This window comes from Mytilus edulis, chromosome 3 (genome assembly GCF_963676685.1).
Source record: "Mytilus edulis chromosome 3, xbMytEdul2.2, whole genome shotgun sequence".
In the NCBI taxonomy this organism is placed as follows: domain Eukaryota; kingdom Metazoa; phylum Mollusca; class Bivalvia; order Mytilida; family Mytilidae; genus Mytilus; species Mytilus edulis.
Window position 1 is genome coordinate 55,143,730 of NC_092346.1, and position 20,591 is coordinate 55,164,320.

The 20,591-nt window shown below is 32.4% G+C and overlaps 1 protein-coding gene across 2 annotated transcripts; it reads right to left on the reverse strand.

Annotated features, from left to right (window-relative positions):
• Window positions 1-1,753: 1,753 nt before the first annotated feature.
• Window positions 1,754-20,244, reverse strand: LOC139514359 (galaxin-like). Of its 2 annotated transcripts, none has more exons than XM_071303472.1 (9): window positions 20,165-20,244; window positions 18,718-18,846; window positions 17,217-17,369; window positions 12,401-12,652; window positions 11,937-12,101; window positions 10,751-10,940; window positions 7,665-7,850; window positions 3,332-3,435; window positions 1,754-2,099 (listed from the first exon to the last, which is right to left on the reverse strand). In XM_071303472.1, the coding sequence occupies exons 1-9, from the start codon at window positions 20,220-20,222 to the stop codon at window positions 1,768-1,770; spliced, it is 1,569 nt and encodes a 522-aa protein (XP_071159573.1). In that variant the 5' UTR covers window positions 20,223-20,244; the 3' UTR covers window positions 1,754-1,767. The 2 variants fall into 2 exon arrangements, with proteins under 2 accessions (XP_071159573.1, XP_071159572.1); XM_071303471.1 differs by lacking the exon at window positions 20,165-20,244 and adding an exon at window positions 19,166-19,261.
• Window positions 20,245-20,591: the final 347 nt, after the last annotated feature.

Here is a 20,591-nt window from a genome sequence, read left to right on the forward strand (position 1 = left end):
TACAGTGCAAAATTTAATTCTACACTTTCTACAGCTAAAAAGAAGCAGATGGTTGACGAAGACAAAATGCTTCATCTCTAAAAGATCAACACTTGCTACTATATCTCTATTCTAAGATCGGGCATTTAAAACAAAAAAATTGTTGAAATTCAAATGGGCTTGTGTTTGTCTTCTTCTATTTTGAAAGATCATAAATGTATTAATCCAGGCACGGGATTTACAGTTCAGGACTTTATATCAACATTAAGAAGATCTAATAGAGATTTAGTGTCAATACAAAAGATGATAATATAGATTTAATTTCAAAATAACTTTAAATGATTGATCGATTGTTGGTGTTTAACGCCCCTTTCCGCATTGTTGGCTAAATCGTATATGCCACTTATTAATGGATGAAAAAACCCAGAGAGATCTAACGAACTTCGGCAGTAAAACTGACAGTTATAAAGGCAAATAAAACAGCTTAATCAATTTATGATTGTATGGTATATTCTGCCTGTTCAAATATTTCAGATTTCATAGTTTAAATATCAAGAAATACATATTGATATTTCCAGAATAGATGTTTAAACATGTTCTGATTTAAAAAAAAATCGTGTACTCAAAGTGAATCTAGGTAACAAATATTGATAATGAAACTGAGAAATATATCTCATAACAAAATTTTGTTAAATGATTTCAGAAATAAATTACCTTATATATATTTGGAAAATCTTTAGTGATTTGGTCATAAATGCTCTTAATTTTTGTACTGCATTTGACCTTTGTAAGTTATTTGATTCTCTCGTCACCGGTGATTCTCTTGAAGACGAACCGCGCGCCTGTCGTACTAAACTCTAATCCTTGTATATATGATGAGTTTGTTTTTAATTCACGACATACAATTATAATAGATCAGCACAACTAAAAAAAAGGCTCCTTTATATTCATGTACAAATCATATATGCAACATTCTACTTCAACAAACAACCATATTACAAGATTACGAGAAAACCATCTGCAATGCGACACATTCAGCCTTCTAAGACATAAACATTAAAGGTTATTTTTTTCGATTGCGCATATGCTAGAACATTTTTGACACGTTGGTTTGAATTAAAAATAATTGAAAGTTTGGTCAGAATTTTATTGAACTGCATTAGTTGAAGAACACCACTCAAATCACAGTCTTTACTATGATTACTTATGTTTATGAGTTAATGGTGTTTTAATCGAATTCTACTTACACACTCTAAAACAAATTTCTTGATAGTTTACATATGAAACAGAAATGTTGAAATATGAAGAATATGCAGAATAGACCGTTTTATATACCTGGAAATAAAGTGGGTAAACCAGCATGACACCGATATAATAGATTAAAACAAAAGTGCATGCATAAAAATCATGATAATTCTCGTATTTGATGCAATTTGAAGACAAAATATATATCCTGGTATCTATGATGAGTGTTTTTTCTACGTCGTCCTCAACCAATAGATCGAGTTTCTAGTGGTACCCAGTTTGTATGATATCTAAGTTGACTTTATCATTACCACTGGTCACATGGTTTGGTTGAATATATATATTTTACAAAACATTTTCAAAATATTACACTGACCAATTTCCTTTTAGATTCTTAAAATGAGGACTTTTTATAAAGGTACCAATGAAACGAAGAATTAAAGTTTTGAGAACAAAATAAAATTGTGCATCAGAGTTATATTAGAAATGGTTCCTACAAAAAGTCTGTCACATTAATCTCTTTTTACAATTACAATTACATTACTAATTACTCCTCTTTTGTTTTCTTCTTTTTTTATAAAGATAATACTCACCATTCATTTCTTTGAAAGGTAAGTTTGTTTTTGTTAGTAACATAACATTGTTAATGTTATTTCCATAAAAACGTTTACAATCGCAAGGAAATTTTATAATATTATTTGCATTCCTTCTCTGTTTTAAATTATTCATATTTCTTGTTAACTTGTTCTTAATCATATCTATTTTATTATTTTTGGATCTTATTCTTCTTCTGTTTCTATTTTTTGTTCTTCTGTTTTTTATTTTCCAACTTACATTTCCTTGTAGGGATTTTTTGATTCTCCGAATAGCGTACTCTAAAATAAACAGAAACATTTAAAGAAAATATATCGAAAGCCATATGTAGATGGTAAACTGTTGAAAACTTTTTAAATTGTCAAAAGTTATGAGGTATACATTATCTTATAGACATTTTTTCCTTGAGGTTTATTCCAGGGAGCAGTCGCACATTGAGTGATTGCCATATATGATTTATATTGTATCTTAGGTAGAACAGGACCTGAATACTCCTTCAGAGGTAAGTTTATCTCAGATTTTGTTGGTTTCATGTTGTGGAATATTTAGTTGAAAGTAAGGTATATTGAGGGCTGTCGATAATCTTTTTTAGCTTTTCGTTTGGTCAATTATATTGTTTGTTCTTTTTAGACTTATGATTCTTGATTGTCCTCCTCAGTAAATATTTTCTAATGTTTGGAAACTGCATTTCTCTTTTTCTAAAATTGTGGATAAATTTCTAAGCAGTCGCGAGTTTACATCTCCCAGTTGATACAATATTATAGAACTTGCCTTTCATATCATGATTTCCTTGAAAGGGGGTTGCTGCTTACACGAAAACTAACCATGCAAGAGTTCAAAATTGAAAAGTTGATATCGTCCCTTTGATAATTTTACGAACACCATCACGAGTTGGTTGACCATTATGGATATCTGTCTCACAGATGACAATTGTCGTAATCATAATCCCGTCCTATTTTCTTAGAAATGTTACCATCCATTTAGACTTCTCAACATCGGTGTTCGTACTAACATGATCAACAAGATAGGTTAAACATGTGGAGCAGGATCTATTTTTCCTTCCAACGCATTTGAGATCAACACGAATTTTCGGCTTTGTTCGTGTTGCTCAGTCGACTCCTTAGTTTTCCATGTTGTGTTTTTTTTTTATATTGTTGTTTGTGTTTTGGTCGTTATTCGTTTTTGCAATATATAATGTCATTTTCAATTCCATTTTCGACATACGAGATTGAAAAATCTTTTGGTACCTACATTTCCCTTGTAAAGACCATGAATCATTTTGTATGATTTGCTTGTCAATAACTTTCATAATCTAAAATAATTTCGGAATGAAAATTTTAATCTCGGCTTAGTAAACCTCCACAAAACTTTAGGACAAAGTGATGATTTATCTTGACAATCCACAAACGTCAAACTAATTATTTTCTTGTCAAATGTAATCCCCCGATCCATTACTTAATGTAACTATGATTTCTTTTAAAATTTTCAAAACTAACAATTGATGTAAACTTACCTTTAAACATCTTCTGTTTCAGCTCCTTAACTTTCAGCATATCATTTCCAAGCCATACAGTTTTACAAAACAATGAACAAGAAGGAGGATTATTAAAAGATTTACTGAAAAAAAAAGATTTAAAATAAAGTTACGAATTTTCCCTGTAAGAAACCACTCCAAGAATGTAAATGATTTTAAAAGCAATCTCAATCGAACACATGTACAATCACAGCAATTATCAATATTCACTTTAATTTATAAAATAAAAAAGTTCTTCGTGTACCATTTTTTTGTTTGCTTCTATAGTGTTGGAAATACCTTATTCAATATTCAAATCGAACAATTGTCTTTATTTTTTGGAACTTAAGTCTATTAATTCATCAGCAACTACTTTTTAAAAAAGAGGGATACAATAATTTTATATTTTGGTCAATTCATCAAACAATACTTAAAAGAATCCAATGGATACATTTTGTATCTACTTATACGTATTACATATAGATGAAATAAGCAAGTTCTGTTGTTTTATATATAGAAAACTTAGTTCTTATTATATAATAAACATGCAAGGGAAAAGAAAGTTCGAAACAGAAAATGATAGAATTTGAAATCCAATTGATCAGAGAACAATGGAAGGTCTTTCCTCGTCAATTTTCTAAACGAACGAGAAGCTATACTTCCGAATAACTCAAAATTATTATTGGCGCCCAATCATAGGTTTCTTCAGGTAGCAATACACAGTAAGGAGTTTAGTTTCGCATTTTGGCCCCGGTGGATTTTTCAAATAGGAAAGTTATTGTGTAATAAAATTCATTTTTAGACAGCTGAGTACTAATTTAGCCCTCAAAGATGGTTTATAAGGGCATCAAGATTATTTTTTATATGTTTTGGGGGCTATTTTCTGTTTGACATTCCGTATTTTCATAGCTAGACCGGCCATAGGTCCAGAAATTAATGTAATCTTTACAAACACTTTTTTCTACAAGAAGTTTTTGACGCAATTTTACAAAAAAAAATGAAATGAAAGACATATGATTTTCACTGGATTTGCTGAATGATATATGTTAACTGTTTCAGATACGGTATTACTTCAAGCGATTGAAATTCTACTTTTAACCAAATTTTGGGGAAATATGTGACATCTTTTCACCCCTTTTTGCAATATTTTATAACAAATAATACATATTGTGGCCATGGATACACCCAAAGGAAATTATATTTTACCATTTTATATACTGGATATAAAATCTAGGGAAGATATTGCAAGAAAGCAATGAAAAGGGGATGGTAAAATTCATAAGGGCAAATTCTAATATTTTTTCCTAGCTGTTTATTGCTATCTCATACTGTTTCAATGAATATATGTTTCTATATATTTTTGCCTGAAAAAAAACCCGTCGACTTCCGGATTAACCAATGTCATTTCTGATTTCACATGATAGCTTTTTCACACTGTACCAAGTTTAAGAAATAATTAAATTAAATTAAATCAAAACATTTCAGGGGCAATAACTCTTATAAGATTACTTTGGATTGTTTCCGGCAAAATGTTTGATATCTTCATCACAACCTGTCATTCATTTTGCACTAGTTCTTTAATATATATCTTTAAAGGTGACAGATGAGTTCATAAGACAAGAAAACGTCAAAATTTAGAATATGATCTTGACCTTTGACCTTGACCTCAATTTCATTTTAGTGAACCCAAGACCTAAAACAGAAACACATATAAGGTCTCTACCACTTCACAATCATGTTATACAATAATAGTTAACTTATGTCAAATACAGAAAGTGGCATAACTCTCATATGGAGTCTTCGTGTCGCTTCGGTCAAAATTGGACAAAACATCATGAGGATATAACGAGCAATTTGGTAAAATAAATTTGTCTTTTTCTTTTACGGATACGGAGAAGATTCATGAAAAACATAAAGATTGTTTTGTCAGATATAATATCTATAGGCTGTTCCTTATTAGTATTAATCTTTCAGTTCAGGATGAATCCTGCATTTTATCTGTAATACTATTAATCTGCTTTGCCAAGCAGTATCTAAAGTGAAAGGGATGTGTAATTCAATAAAACGGATTTTGGACAATTTTCTAAATAAATCGTGAAAAAACAAGACATTATTTTTTTTAAGATCAAAGAGGGGCTTTCGCTCTCTACTCCTGGATCCGCCACTTTCCAGATTAATAGCTTGTATATTAGTTATTACTGATTATAATTTTGAGTTGTCGATGCGTCATTATTGATTCAAAACTATCTAAAGTTTCATGTCTACAAACAAACAAAAGACAGCAACAAAATGGTGTTCTATATAGCGATAAAAGCAAAATTTTGAAGATGCATTGCATTCAATCCTGGTATCTATGATGAGTTTATTTGCAGGAAAATAATGTAAAAGTAGTCATAGCAAAATATTTCTATGGTTTAACTATGAAATAGCCGTATTTGCAACTAGTACATTCTAGATAATAAATGTTTCAAAATACAACTAAGAATTATCTTATGCAATATATTTGAAATAAGTGACACACTCACAACTATATTTGAAAGAATTGACACTGAAATAATAAACCCAAAGTAAAGATATAAGTACAAAAATGTATGTAATTTTTTTTCAATATCTGCAAAATTCAGTTTTACCGACTTCATTTTTTTCTGTGATTATCGAATACTTGGGCCTACCTCATTTAAATATAACAGTCATATAGTTTTATTTTTATTCCATCCAATTGTTACCTTAGCCGTATTTGGTACAACCTTTTTGTAATTTTGGGTCCTCAATGATCTAAAACTTTTTATATGTTTGACTAAATGATTATTTTGATCTGAGCGTCACTGATGAGTCTTATGTAGACGAAACGCGCGTCTGGTGTATTAAATTATAATCCTGGTACTTTTGATAACTATTTACACCACTGGGTCAATGCCACTGCTGGTGGATTTTCGTCTCCGAGGGTATCACCAGCCCAATAGTCAGCACTTTGGTGTTGACATAAATATCAATGATTTGGTCATTTTTATAAATTTCCTGTTGCAAAACTTTGAATTTTTAGTAAAACTAAGGATTTTCTTATCCCAGGAGTAGATAACCTTAGCCGTATTTAGTACAAACTTTTTGGAACTTTGGGTCCACAATGCTCTTCAACTTTTTCACTTGTTTGGCTTCATAACTATTTTGATCTGAGCGTCACTGATGAGTCTTATGTAGACGAAACGCTCGTCTGGCGTATTAAATTATAAATTTTGGTACCTTTGATATGTATTTACACCACTGGGTCGATGCCACTGCTGGTGGATTTTCGTCACCGAGGGTATCATCAGCCCAGTAGTCAGCACTTCGGTGTTGACACGAATATCATCGATGTGGTCATTTTTATAAATTTCTTGTTATAAAACTTTGAATTTTTAGAAAAACTAAGGATTTTCTTATCCCAGGTGTAGATTACCTTAGCCGTATTTGGTACAACCTTTTTGGAATTTTGGGTCCTCAATGCTTTTCAACTTTTTACTTGTTTGGCTTTATAACTAGTTTGATCTGAGAGTCACTGATGAGTCTTATGTAGACGAAACGCGCGTCTGGCGTATTAAATTATAATTCTGGTACCTTTGATAACTAATAACCTTTTATTTTCCACTAATGTTTTGCTTTTATTTGTTGTATTTTCACGGTAGGTATGGTGTCCGGCTAGGATCGTGGTTTTCGAAATATTTGATCGGGTTTTTTTCGAGTGTAACCACTCTTGAATATGATTAAAAATGTTAACAAACAGACTTCTTTTCTGACAAGACTTGATATAAAAGCTTTAGTTTAATAAACAAGGTTAGTATTTTTAGAGAAAAAGATATCATCATTCAATCCGACTTTTTTGTTGTTGAAAAGTTTAAAGGAGTAAGTTGGTAAGGGCCAAATAATTACGAAATAGCAGTTAATTGATCTTATCACATGTTTTATCACTCGAAAAAGCCCGATTTACACTCGAAAAATATGGACAGATTCACTCGAAAAAAAACACGATCCTAGCCAGACACTTTACTTTCCGTGATTTGCCGATTTTTTGGTCAAGGCTTCTTTTCCTGAGGGCCTCGGGGAAGATTGTAAATGTAACTACGTGTGTAGCTTTAGTAAAGTAAAGTATTATTGTTGTTTATCTTATATTTAAACACTTGAAACTTTCAAATAAAATATGTGAAATAACACTGTTTGCTATTTTTCATATAAAAAAAACAATCAGAATCAATTTGAAATGTGTTCAATATATGAAAGAGCCATATCACCTCAATAAAGTTTCAATGCATATTCAATGTATTCCTAACCTAACTAGATATTCTTTGAAATACAATACCTGTTATTACGCATAATATCATCCAGGCAAGTTTGATTTCTAGTAAAATATGGCTGAACACCACAGCATTGCATCTCATGAACAATTCCTTTCTCGACAAGTATTCCTTGACAACACAAATCAACAAATTTGTTGTAGGTATTCCATCCACACATATCTGGTTTACTTGTTCTGTAACTTCTAAAACTGTAATAACATGAAGTATGTTATTTCAAATTCCTTGTTGGCATTATGTTTTTCGTCTGTGCGTCCGTTCGTTCGATTGTCCGTCCATCTATCCTAATTCAGGTTAAAGGTTTTGGTCAAGGTTTTTTTTCAATCACCTTGAAACTGAGTACACATGTTCCCTATTGTAATATCTTACTCATGTTAATACCAAATTGTTTTTACCCCAATTTTTTGGTCCACTGAACATTGAAAATAATATTCGTGTACTAATTCTTGTTCTTGTTTCTTTTATATTTAACAACAAACTGTCAAATATACTATGAATCGTATATCACAAACAGGTCAAGACTGCTCAAGTTTTTAAGACTTTGACTTCGAGAAAAGAGAATATCATAAATAATGTTCCTGTTGCTCAAAGACTAACGATTTGACTATTTCTGAAGGGTGATATTAACGAGTAGAGAAAAGAGGATAATCGAATCATCATTCCCGCCTCATAATTTATAAAATCAACCATGTTGATATGAAACTAGAGGCACTAAAGAGCTTGTGTCGCTCACCTTGGTCTATGCATGCTATGTGCATATTAAACAAAGGACACAGATGGATTCATGACAAAATTGTGTTTTGGTGATGGTGATTTGTTTGTAGATCTTACTTTACTGAACATTCTTGCTGCTTACAATTATCTCTATCTATAATGAACTTGGTCCAGTAGTTACAGTGGAAAATATTTTTAAAACAAGAATGTGTCCAAAGTACACGGATGCCCCACTCGCACTATCCTTTTCCATGTTCCATGGACTGTAAAAATTGGGTAATAATCCAATTTGGCATTAAAATTAGAAAGATTATATTATAGGGAACATATGTAATAAGTTTCAAGTTGATTGGACTTCAATTTCATCAAAAACTACCTTGACCAAAAACTTTAACCTGAAACTCCTACTTTCATTTTCTATGTATAGTGAACCGTGAAATTGGGGTCAAAAGTCTAATTTGGCATTAAAATTAGAAAGATCAAATCATAAGCAACAAGTGTACTAAGTTTCAAAAACTACCTTGACCAAAAACTTTAACCTGAAACTCCCACTTTCATTTTCTATGTTCAGTGGACCGTGAAATTGGGGTCAAAAGTCTAATTTGGCTTTAAAATTAGAAAGATCATATCATAAGCAACAAGTGTACTGAGTTTCAAGTTGATTGGACTTCAGCTTCATCAAAAACTACTTTGACCAAAAACTTTAACCTGAAACTCCCCCTTTCATTTTCTATGTTCAGTGGACCGTGAAATTGGGGTCAAAAGTCTAATTTGACTTTAAAATTAAAAAGATCATATCATAAGCAACAAGTGTACTAAGTTTCAAGTTGATTGGACTTCAGCTTCATCAAAAACTACCTTGACCAAAAACTTTAACCTGAAACCCCCCCTTTCATTTTCTATGTTCAGTGGACCGTGAAATAGGGGTCAAAAGTATAATTTGGCATTAAAAGTAGAAAGATCATATCATAAGCAACAAGTGTACTAAGTTTGAAGTTGATTGGACTTCAGCTTTATCAAAAACTACCTTGACCAAAAACTTTAACCTGAACGGACGGACGGACGGACGCACAGACGGACGGACGAACGGAGGCACAGACCAGAAAACATAATGCCCCTCTACTATCGTAGGTGGGGCATAAAAACAAAAGGAGGAGGTCCGGTAAGGGCCGATTTTGGCCTCAAATTTCAAGTTCATCAATCGAAAGATTTTAGACACTTTTTAAACACTTAAGTGTCTATTTCAATTGATTCAATTACTTTATGTGAAAGATTTTAACTGATTTAGTCATTAAAAACGCTCCGATTCAAGCTTAAATAAGAAAAATCTATCAAATATGCCAAAAAAACGTCACTTTTCAGATGGTTTTTGTCAAAAATGAAAGTGGCCGCATCGGTGTTCATCCTCAACTTTTATATATATTATGTATCATCATCAAATACAACTTCCATTTCAATATTATGAATGAACACGAATGCGGCCACTTTCATTTAAGACGGAGACCGTCTAAAATTTGACTAAAATGCTAAAATTGTGAAGATTCCAGTAATTTAGCAGGACTTAATGATGCTAGTGCCCGATATATATGCATTTTATGGTCAAAAACAGCCCATATTTATATAGCAGAAGCATTCTACTTTCCAAAAGATAGCTTAAAGATTACATTTTCACAATTTTGTAAAACAGCTATATTTTGGGGCCAAAAAGGGGTCTTACTGAACCTACTCCTTTATGAAAATTGTTGAAAATTGACTATAAAGGGCAATAAATCCTTAAGGGGTCAATTGACCATTTTAGTCATGCAGACTTATGTTTAGGTCTTACTTTGCTGTACATTATTGCTATTTCCAGTTTATCCCTATCTATACTAATATTCAAGTTATAACCAAAAACGACCAAATTTCCTAAAAATTACCAATTCAGGGGTAGTAACCTAACAACGGGTGTCCGATTCATCTGAAAATTTCAGGGCAGCTAGATCTTGACCTTATAAACAATTTTACAACATGTCATATTTGCTCGAAATGCTTTGGTTTCGGAGATAAAAGCCAAAATCTACATTTTATCCCTATGTTCTATTTTAAGCCATGGCGGCCATCTTGGTTGGTTGGTCAGGTCACTGGACACATTTTTTATACTAGATACCCAAATGATAATTGTAGCCAAGTTTGGTTAAATTTGGCCCAGTAGTTTAAGAGGATAAGATTTTTGTAAAAGTTTACGACGACGGACGACGGACGCCAAGTGATGAGAAAAGCTCACTTGGCCCTTTGGGTCAGGTGAGCTAAAAAGGTAGTAATCGTTAAAGGAAAAAAAAAACCTGCTGTAAAAAAAGTTGAAAAAGTTCGTATTGCCCAGACTTAAATATTAACGTACCTAGTAACAACGCCTTTTTGAGTGCAAGTTTGCTTGGAGACATCGTATAGTTCTATATAACCATTCACTAAACAACATTTATTTTCGTAGCCAGTGATTTTGGTAATCTTTTCTTCACCACAACATACATATTTAGATGTATCCAGCCTCAGTCCACCGCAGCATTTATACTTTTTACCCATAATTTTGTCTATATAAAATAATGTATATTTTTTTTAAATATTTGTGCTATCTTTTTTAATTTTTTTTTCTCATTTTTGGCTATGTAACTGTTTGTGAAGGTTTTTAATTTAAACATATATATATGTATTAGATTTAACTCAGAGCCACTATCTGCGAAATGAATCAACATATATGCCCGTTTATGTTGATTTTAATACTTGAAGTCTTGTCGCCTTTCGTGTTCATGCTGCACTGCGAAGGACATGTCATCTTCAGTTGAATTAACTGTCTAATAAAGCTATCCGTACTGACTTATTTTTTAACCAACATACAATTTATAGGAGCTAAATATAATTCATTGCTTATCAAAACTACATATATGGACACGTATACTACTTGATTGCGTGCGAAGGACTGTAAAGTACCCTTAAATGAAGCTTAATACAAAATTTTAGGAAGCCAGGAGTTATAATTATTGGAGAAATAATATTACACATTATAGGACGGACAGACAGACAAACAGAAGTTAATCCGTTGTAGCAGGGGTCTAACAATTTTATGGCACCAAAAGACCATTCCCCCAAAAAAATCATCTTAAGGTCAAAATACATTGTTCAACTACAGACAGATGCCAATACAATTCCTACCATAATCTTCCCGATCGTATAACCAATGTTATTTCAACTGATCGGGCGGAGCTTACGTTTTAATTTGCATAAGGACAGTCTATTTGAAGATGTGTGTTATACTGTTATAAGGACGATTGCCGTTATAATTATTATTGAATTCTAATCACATACATGTATCAGTGTCACCAAACACATATATACAAAACAACTGAGTGTATGATATGGGACGAATAACTGGACACTTAATTGATGAGTTCATCCCAAAACTCCTGACGACTATAAATGGACTGGTCTTAAATAGGCGAACTTCTTAAACCCTGCCCAGTCAAGTGAAATAAATCTAGTCATACTATCATTTGAAATAAGGCTTTATTTGTATGAGTAATTTTACTTACTTCCACAGCATTGTTCATGGAGCGCACCATACGAGATCTTATTACAACACTCCTCCCTAAAGCCGTCTATTTCTTTGTCACCACAACACTGTCCATTTGATATTTGTCTCCGGACTAATTTAGTGTTGCAACACAACATATTCTTCTGATTGTAATGTGTGTTAGCTATTAAAAAGGAAAATAAATAAGTTAAAAGTTGCGTTCTTACACAATATATCCACAAAATATAGCATCTGTTTTGTAATTGAATTATATGTAAACATTGTTAACAGGAGACTTCAACGAAATAAACAAAATTAAAGAAAACAAATATTTGAAAAAAGTGGAGAAGATTATAAAAAGCAATAATTTGATAACCTGTAATTCAGTGGTCGTCGTTGGTTGCTGTTATCCTATTATTTGTTTTATTTTTTTATTATTATTTGTTTATTGTTTTGTACATAGAGTTATTTGTATTTTCTCACCAACACTACACCATGCATGTCCCTTTGGAACAACATGACCATTGCTACAATCTGATGTTATTGTAGAATAAGGTACATCTTCACAACATCCATTCTCCTTGTTGTTAGTTTTCTTTTTGTACGAATTTATTCCGCAACATGTCTGGTTTGATGTCTTCTGATGAAGTTTTGCAGAAATAGAACTTTTATCCTTGCAACAAAAATACTGGTTTCTTTTATTTAATAGTTGTCCACAACATTCTTCCTTTCTTCCTAAATGTATAAATTAATCACGATGATATAACATACAATATCAACTAAATTGTCGAAAAAACAACAATATACAAATTCAATAAAACACTAATCCATACCAAGAACATCCAACTGAAGATTTGCAAGTTCAATAATTGTATTAATCTTTGGCTATTGTCTTAACGGTATGTCTGACTTTGTAGCATGTTTGCAAATATACAAGATTAAACTTTAAACAAGACATAAAAATGTTGTGATTCATATCTAGATATCGTCTTTTCGTCTTTTCTTTTGGTCATGTTATTTCCGTCTTTCTTCCACTTTTGGTTTTTATGTCACTTTTTTTTTATAAAGATGTTAGCCAGTCCTTTAATTTTTAACTTCCGCTATAGAAATCAATGATGCCCTTTTCTCCCTTTTTTTTAATGACAATTGATAAAAGATATACTACATCTCAATTATCCCAATTACCTAGAAATTAAAAAAAAAAACGTTTGCTACATGCCTGAACTTTCACTGTAGAAACCCAATTACAAACGGGATACCAAATCTTAATGTGTACGGTGATGTTGTTTATAGAGGCCAGAAATCAAAATATGGTCCATGAAAATTTATTGGTCTTTCAAATAAAACTTTTTCTTAAAAGTTATCAATTCAATACTATAGTAATATATTTGAATATTGTTTTTATCGGTACTAACAATGATTTTGCTTTTGATAAATCAAAACATAACTATATTTATGTACCAACATACAGTTAAAAAAAAACCTACATCCTGTCCATACATTTATTTTCACATTGCAAAAAGTTCATGCTTAGAAGTTTTTATGTTCATGTATACACATAATCCGTTGGAAATGTACTCTTAATATTTATTTTGGATACTTTCAGTTACTTCTGGTACTCTTTAAAACTTTAAATTTAGATCGTTACTTTTTTTTCATATTACTTCTTAGGTTTTTTGTTGGGCGTCGCGACAATCTGATGAGTTAAGCCCTTTCCAACAGATTTTTGCAAGTGTATTCTTATGTTGCGCTGATACACCGTTGTGCCATGTATGAGGGAGGTCGATTGCTCAAAAAATGTTGAACATTACTACTAGCTTTAAGCTAGGTTCACACTGCCGATCAGACCAACTCGATCAACCTCGATCAAGACAAATTAAGCGATCGGGACACTGGTCTGTCTCAATCGACATGAATGTTCGGGGTGGTCTACCTTGGTCGTCATCGATCTGACTTTCTACCCGAGAGTTTTTGACATGTCAAAAACATTCGAGTAAGGATCGAGAAGCCAGTCACTCGAGAAGAGATCGAGAATTCGTCGAGTAGCCGTCGAATTGATCGGGAAAGGATCGTGTAGAGATCGAGTTTGGTCGGAATACAAATAGTTTACCGATCAGTACTCGATCATTTCGATCTTTGCTCGACTAATATCCAATAATTTCCCGATCAGCGACAAACTGTCCGATATATGGTCAAGATTAACTCGACCAATGCCCGATCGCTTCATGATCACTACGATTTCTATATTTTTTTCATCCCAGACCAACTCGACCAATACCCGATCTCTATGCGACCACATTCGACCACCCTCCGATCTCTATTCGACCGAACACGAGTTTACATGATTACTACACAATTCTCTAAAAAATGAGTGCAGCTCTGATTAACTCTCATAACTTTGCTTCTGCAAAAATATATTGTCACTATTTATTTTTTAAATGTACACAAATATCTCCATGTACAGTACGCGTCTGTACTTTTGCAAGGAGGTGTAAAGTTTTAAAAGAGAAAACACAGACACCAAAGGAACAACCAAACTCAAAGGTCAAACCGACACAGCCATAGCGAAAAATGAAAGCCGACGAGAAGCCAAGCAGAAGTCTACATAACACAACATAGAAAACTAAAAACTTAGCAACACGAAACCAAATAAAACCTGGGATGATCTCATGCAGGTGTTTCGGAAGGAAAGGTAGATTCTGCATTTTGGCCCCACAGAATTTTTCAAATATGATCAAAATATGTGACATCTTTAACCCCTTTTTGCAATATAATTAGTAAAAATGGCAGGTTGTTGCCATGGATACACCAAAAAGAAATATCTTGAACAATTCAACTACTGGGTATCAGATCTATACAAAAAAATACTGATTACATACATATGCACATATATATGACACAAACAGTAGGCTAGAATAATTGTGCATTAAAATTTATTATCAGACAGTTGATGACTTATTTAGCCTTCAAAGTTAGTTTTTAAGAACATCAATATTGTATTTAAGCTGTTTAATGGGCTATTTTTGTTTGACTGTCCGTATTTTCCGTATGTCCAGAAATTTTGTCCAGAAATTTTTGCAGTATAGAAATAAGAAGATGCAAGACAACTCTCCACAGGGCACCAAATGACACAGAAGTTAACAACTATATTTCACCGAAGGGTCGAATGTTTCATACACTTTTTGATACAATTTTATTAAAAAAAAATGAGACGAAAGACAAATGATTTTTATTTGAATTCGTGATAGATATACGCAAACAGTTTCAGAAAAGGTGTACTCCAGGGGATTGAAATTTGATTTTTGGTCAAATCTTGGGAAAATATGTGACATCTTTAACCCCTTTTTGCAATATAATTAGTAAAAATGGCAGGTTGTTGCCATGGATACACCAAAAAGAAATATCTTGAACAATTCAACTACTGGGTATCAGATCTATACAAAAAATACTGATTACATACATATGCACATATATATGACACAAACAGTAGGCTAAATTTGTGAGAAAGCAAGAAAAAGGGGATGGTAATATTTATGTATATTGCTATCTTACATCAGTTCTAATACAGTGACTAGCTCATTTTGAAGAAAAGAGCAGTAAAACTCCCATAACAAATCAGCGTCTTACTTTACTTTCAGGAAGTTTTTATAACCATTGGGTCCTCTTTGTTCAGCTCCTGCAAGTCTCTCATACTTTTGATTGTGCCATTTGATTAGGGACTTCCCGTTTTAAATTTTCCTCGTAGTTTATAACAATTTATACTCCTACACAGTGGTCGCCTTGTCATCACTGCATCATCTAGATTTTTCGGCACCCTTTGCTGTCCACCCGTTTTTCTTCGTTTTCTACGCTCTCTTCAAGCTCTGTCACACCTATTAAGCTGTCTATCTGAGCTCTAACCATTTTGCTAAACAATTCAACTGCTTTATTTCCATGTAGATATTTTACATGTATAATTTTACTCAGACCTTAGGTGAACTACTGAATATAACCAAATAAACGGGGAACGTGTCCATTTGACACAGACAATGACTCAGTTTACATATAACGTTATAAAGAGTCATTACTCAACAACGGTAAAAGTGACACAACAAAAATTCGCACTTGATCTGTGTTTTATGGTAAATGCTATTCATAAAATTTGGTTGAGGCAAAATAAAATTGAAGACCGGAAACTAATTGATGGGACGTACGAATACGTATTTACGGACGGACAAGGGTAACACTTTTATGCCTCCTTCCGCTGCAGCGGGTGATATAAAAAAAAATCAAATGTTTTAATACTGAAATTGTACATCCCCGACCAATACCCGACTATCCCTACGACCCCTTTCCGATCAAGTCGATCTGGTCTGGCCGAGATCTTGCTAAGATCGAGTAAAGTTGATTTGGTCTAGCTAGTCGTGTAAAGATCGTGTAGAGATCGTGAATTGGTCGGAATCATCGAATATGTATTCGATTAATAAAGTGGTCGGGTTTGAGTCGTGATAGAGTCGTTAAGGAGTCGTAAATGGTCCGGTTAAGGTTGTGTACAGTCGGATAGCAGTCGGGTAGGTGTCGTAAAAAGGCTTGATCAAGAATTTGGTCGCGCTTGGTCGTGGAAATTTGGACTATCGGGATCATCGAGTTGATCTGATCGGCAGTGTGAACCTAGCTTTTAATGCACTAAACATTTCGATCGTTTCTGATGTCACCTTCATATAGAGCTACCGTTATGAGGAGAATTGGAGAGATAAATCTATCTCACGATGCTAACATAAATCATATTTGTACATGTAGTTTGTTTTACCTAATTTCAATTTATAACTTTTTGGTATTTTCATTAAAACATATAAAAACAAGAACGTGTCCAAAGTACACGGATGCCCCACTCGCACTATCATTTTTCATGTTCAATGGACCGTGAAAATGGGTAAAAAATATAATTAGGCTTTAAAATTAGAAAGATCATATCATAGGGAATATGTGTACTAAGTTTCAAATTGATTGGACTTCAACTTCATCAAAAACTACCTTGACCAAAAACTTTAACCTGAGACTCGCACTTTCATTTTCTATGTTCAGTGGACCGTGAAATTGGGGTCAAAAAATTAATTTGGCTTTAAAATTAGAAAGATTATGTCATAAGAAACATGTGTACTAAGTTTCAAGTTGATTGGACTTCAGCTTCATCAAAAACTACCTTGACCAAAAACTTTAACCTGAAGCGGGACAGACGGACGAACGAACGGACGCACAGACCAGAAAACATAATGCCCCTCTACTATCGTAGGTGGGGCATAAAAATAACATATCCTACCGTGTTCGTAATAAACATTTTCACAGCAAACACCTATCTTTTTGTCTCTTAATTCATTTTGGCAGCATTCGTAACTTTGATTTTCGTCCTGGATTCTTCTTAGTTGATTCTCACAGCAGAAATGTGTGCGTATATTATAAACCTGATAACTGCCTGTAATTGTAAAAGGTTATAGTCATATATTTGAGTCTTTCTCAGTTTCAAAAACACGCTGCAAAAATATTTTTTACATGATTGATCGTGGAAACTGCATTTTTTATATTGTTCAAATTTAACAAGTAAAATTGTTATAGTTGTTGATACAGGAAAGAGATATGCATTCGGCACAATATTTGTGAAGGTTTTAACTTTCCTAGCAACCGCGTAATCTAGAACATTTGTACAGGTAAGTGGTGCTTTAAAAACATCCAATTTTGTTGTTCCATACTGACCCGGAAATTTCTTTAACAAACAACACATCCCACAATCGTCCTCCTGCTTTGACCCTTCTGAATTATTTTAGTTTCACTTTGAACACCAGAATTATAAAATCTTTCATCAAATTAAAGCTCTCTAAAATTACGCTTTTTAAAACAAGGACAAATCATAATTGGATCTTAAATATGAAATTTCAAGAAACGTTTCTGCTCTGCTCAAATACTGAGAACATTTAATGTTATCAGAATTAAAGGTTGGTAGGCAAACTTATCCACCCCAAAATTTTGGAACAAGACATTGTATATACAACATGAATAGAAGCGTGGAGTCAATGAGACAGTAACAATGCGCTACAAAAAGACAACTGCATGCGAACATACTTGCAATATGAGGAAAAGAATAAAGCTAGATATTATAGAAACAAAAAACGGTGTAAATTCAAAATAAAAGTACATTACAATATCTCTTGCCGCAATACATATTTGTTCTATCCAAGGACAATAACTAAAATGATCCCATTTCAAGAGAAAAGAGCATACAGATTTCCAAGACCTTGCTCTTGTGATATCTAAACCTGTGATATCCGTTTAAAAAAAAAGATATGTAACCTTTGATATAAACTTTGTCGTTTGTTTATGTGTTACATATTTGTGTTTCGTTCATTTTTTATATAAATAAGGCCGTTAGTGTTCTCATTTGAATTGTTTTACATTGACATTTCGGGGCCTTTTATAGCTGACTATGCGGTATTGGCTTTGCTCATTGTTGAAGGCCGTACAGTGATCTGTAGTTGTTAATTACTGTGTCATTTTGGTCTCTTGTGGACAGTCTCATTGGCAATCAAACCACATCTTCTTTTTTTTATATTTATAAAATTTTACATGAAATGTTGATTTGCGAGAGCTTAGTTATGCAATTTTCCAGTATAATTTTCATTTCCAATGTGCATTTTAATTGACTGTTTTGGTTGCTTATTCAACAAGTATACCGGAATAAAAGGATGGAAATTAAATCTGCAACATTTATATAACGTACATAAATAAAAAATGAAAAACAAATGTAAAATATCACAATCTTTTATTACCGTCACAACATGCAAAGTTGTCTGCTCCAACAGTTTTATTATAAATTCCACTATTACAACATCCTTCATTCAAGTCATTGTAGGGCCGGAGTCGTCTATCCTTTCCAAGACAGTGTTTTGTCCGTACCCCTGATATAAAAATATTAAATTGTGGAAAAATCACAACTTTTTTATTATATTTAATCATGGACGTATAACTCCTTGATTTAATTAACAAGAAACACATTAACATTTTATGTGCTCAAAGAAATATTACAAGAGTAAATGAAGCTTATACAGTCTATGTCAACGGAGTTGATAAACAGATTTAAATCTATATGTACACATTAAAGCAATTTAATAGAATTTCGAATTAAAAAAAAGTTAAGAGTAAGAACTCTGATGATTTTCAAGAAGTTCAAAAATATTTATAAATTATATGATAATTATGAAGATTCTATGAACATACCTATTGAATAGTTGCATAATGCAAATAAAAGAATACTGTTGATCCATTGACGTCTCATTTTCAAATGAGTTGATCAAGTTCAGAAGTAGTCTTCATCTAAAGTTTCAATGATTTCCATCTATTAATAATAACTTTCACCAGTACGGTTTCTATTTATTCTATAGATGCAATTTTGAAAATTTCCCATTATCAGAGAAAGGGAGAAAACTCGAAACTATCTATGAAACATGCATGGTTTTTAACGGAATATAGCTACAATTGACTATAAACACCTCATAAACACACTTGTATAATACTTTTCTAATCTATTTTATTTCTTCAGATTTATTCTAACTAGATTTACCATATTTTTTTTATTTTTGTCAAATTATCGATGTGTACGCAACTGCGTTTTTGAGTACGGTTTGCTAAGCGCCTATAGATTGTGTTATAGGAAAAGTTATTAATGTAAGGATCTTAGACAATTAAGTGCATTGAATAAACCTCCAAAATTGTTAATATATATACTGTCTAGCTTTAAACAATTGAACTCGGAATAACAACAAATAAATTCCAATGAAATTAGATAATATGCATACAAACAAAGTATCAAAACATGAGAGGGAAAGTGGTTTATAGATAGTAATATCTAACTCATATCTTACCCTATAACTAATCAAATTTCTAATAATAATAGTAAATTAAAACTTGGTTATACAAACTTGAAGCAAATGAATGCCAACATTTTCTATAAACGAAGAGGCGATATTGATAAACAAATTTGTCAACTACTTAGCATTTCTAGAAATAAAAAAAAATACTAGGTACAGATGAAAAAGGTCCCTCGTACATACTTTTTATATCCATTTCCTACAGACCAAGCCAGAGTATAACATGAAGAAACTGCTTTTACATCTAACATTTGCAACGTATCATCATCATCCATTAAATATGTGAAAACTGTAATAAGCTCAGATGTAATGCACCGTAAAGAAATAGATTTTGTAATAATTGTCTTACCTGTTACACAGTAATTATACATCATGAACATCATGAACGTACAAAGCAATTTGGACATCTCTGCAGATTATTTGGAGTGTAAAAAAATATCCCTTGACATGGCCTTTTAAATACAATGTATTGCACACAAAGCAGGTGAGTGTTGTTTTAAATTTTAAAAAGGGGAGTTTTTAACTTATTTTAAGAAATAAAATTTTCCTGAAATATATATATATATATACATTCAGTCACATTATTATCTGTACCATGCCTCATGTTCTTGCTTGTGTGTTGTCATGTCTAAATATAATACGAATGACGCAAATGCTAAAATCGTTTAACTTAGTTTTTCAAACTGTACTTTTGACATTATATATTTCTGCATAAAAAAAGCTTCAAGGTAATGCTGGATTGCAATGAAATATAGGCACTTGACATGAAAATTAAA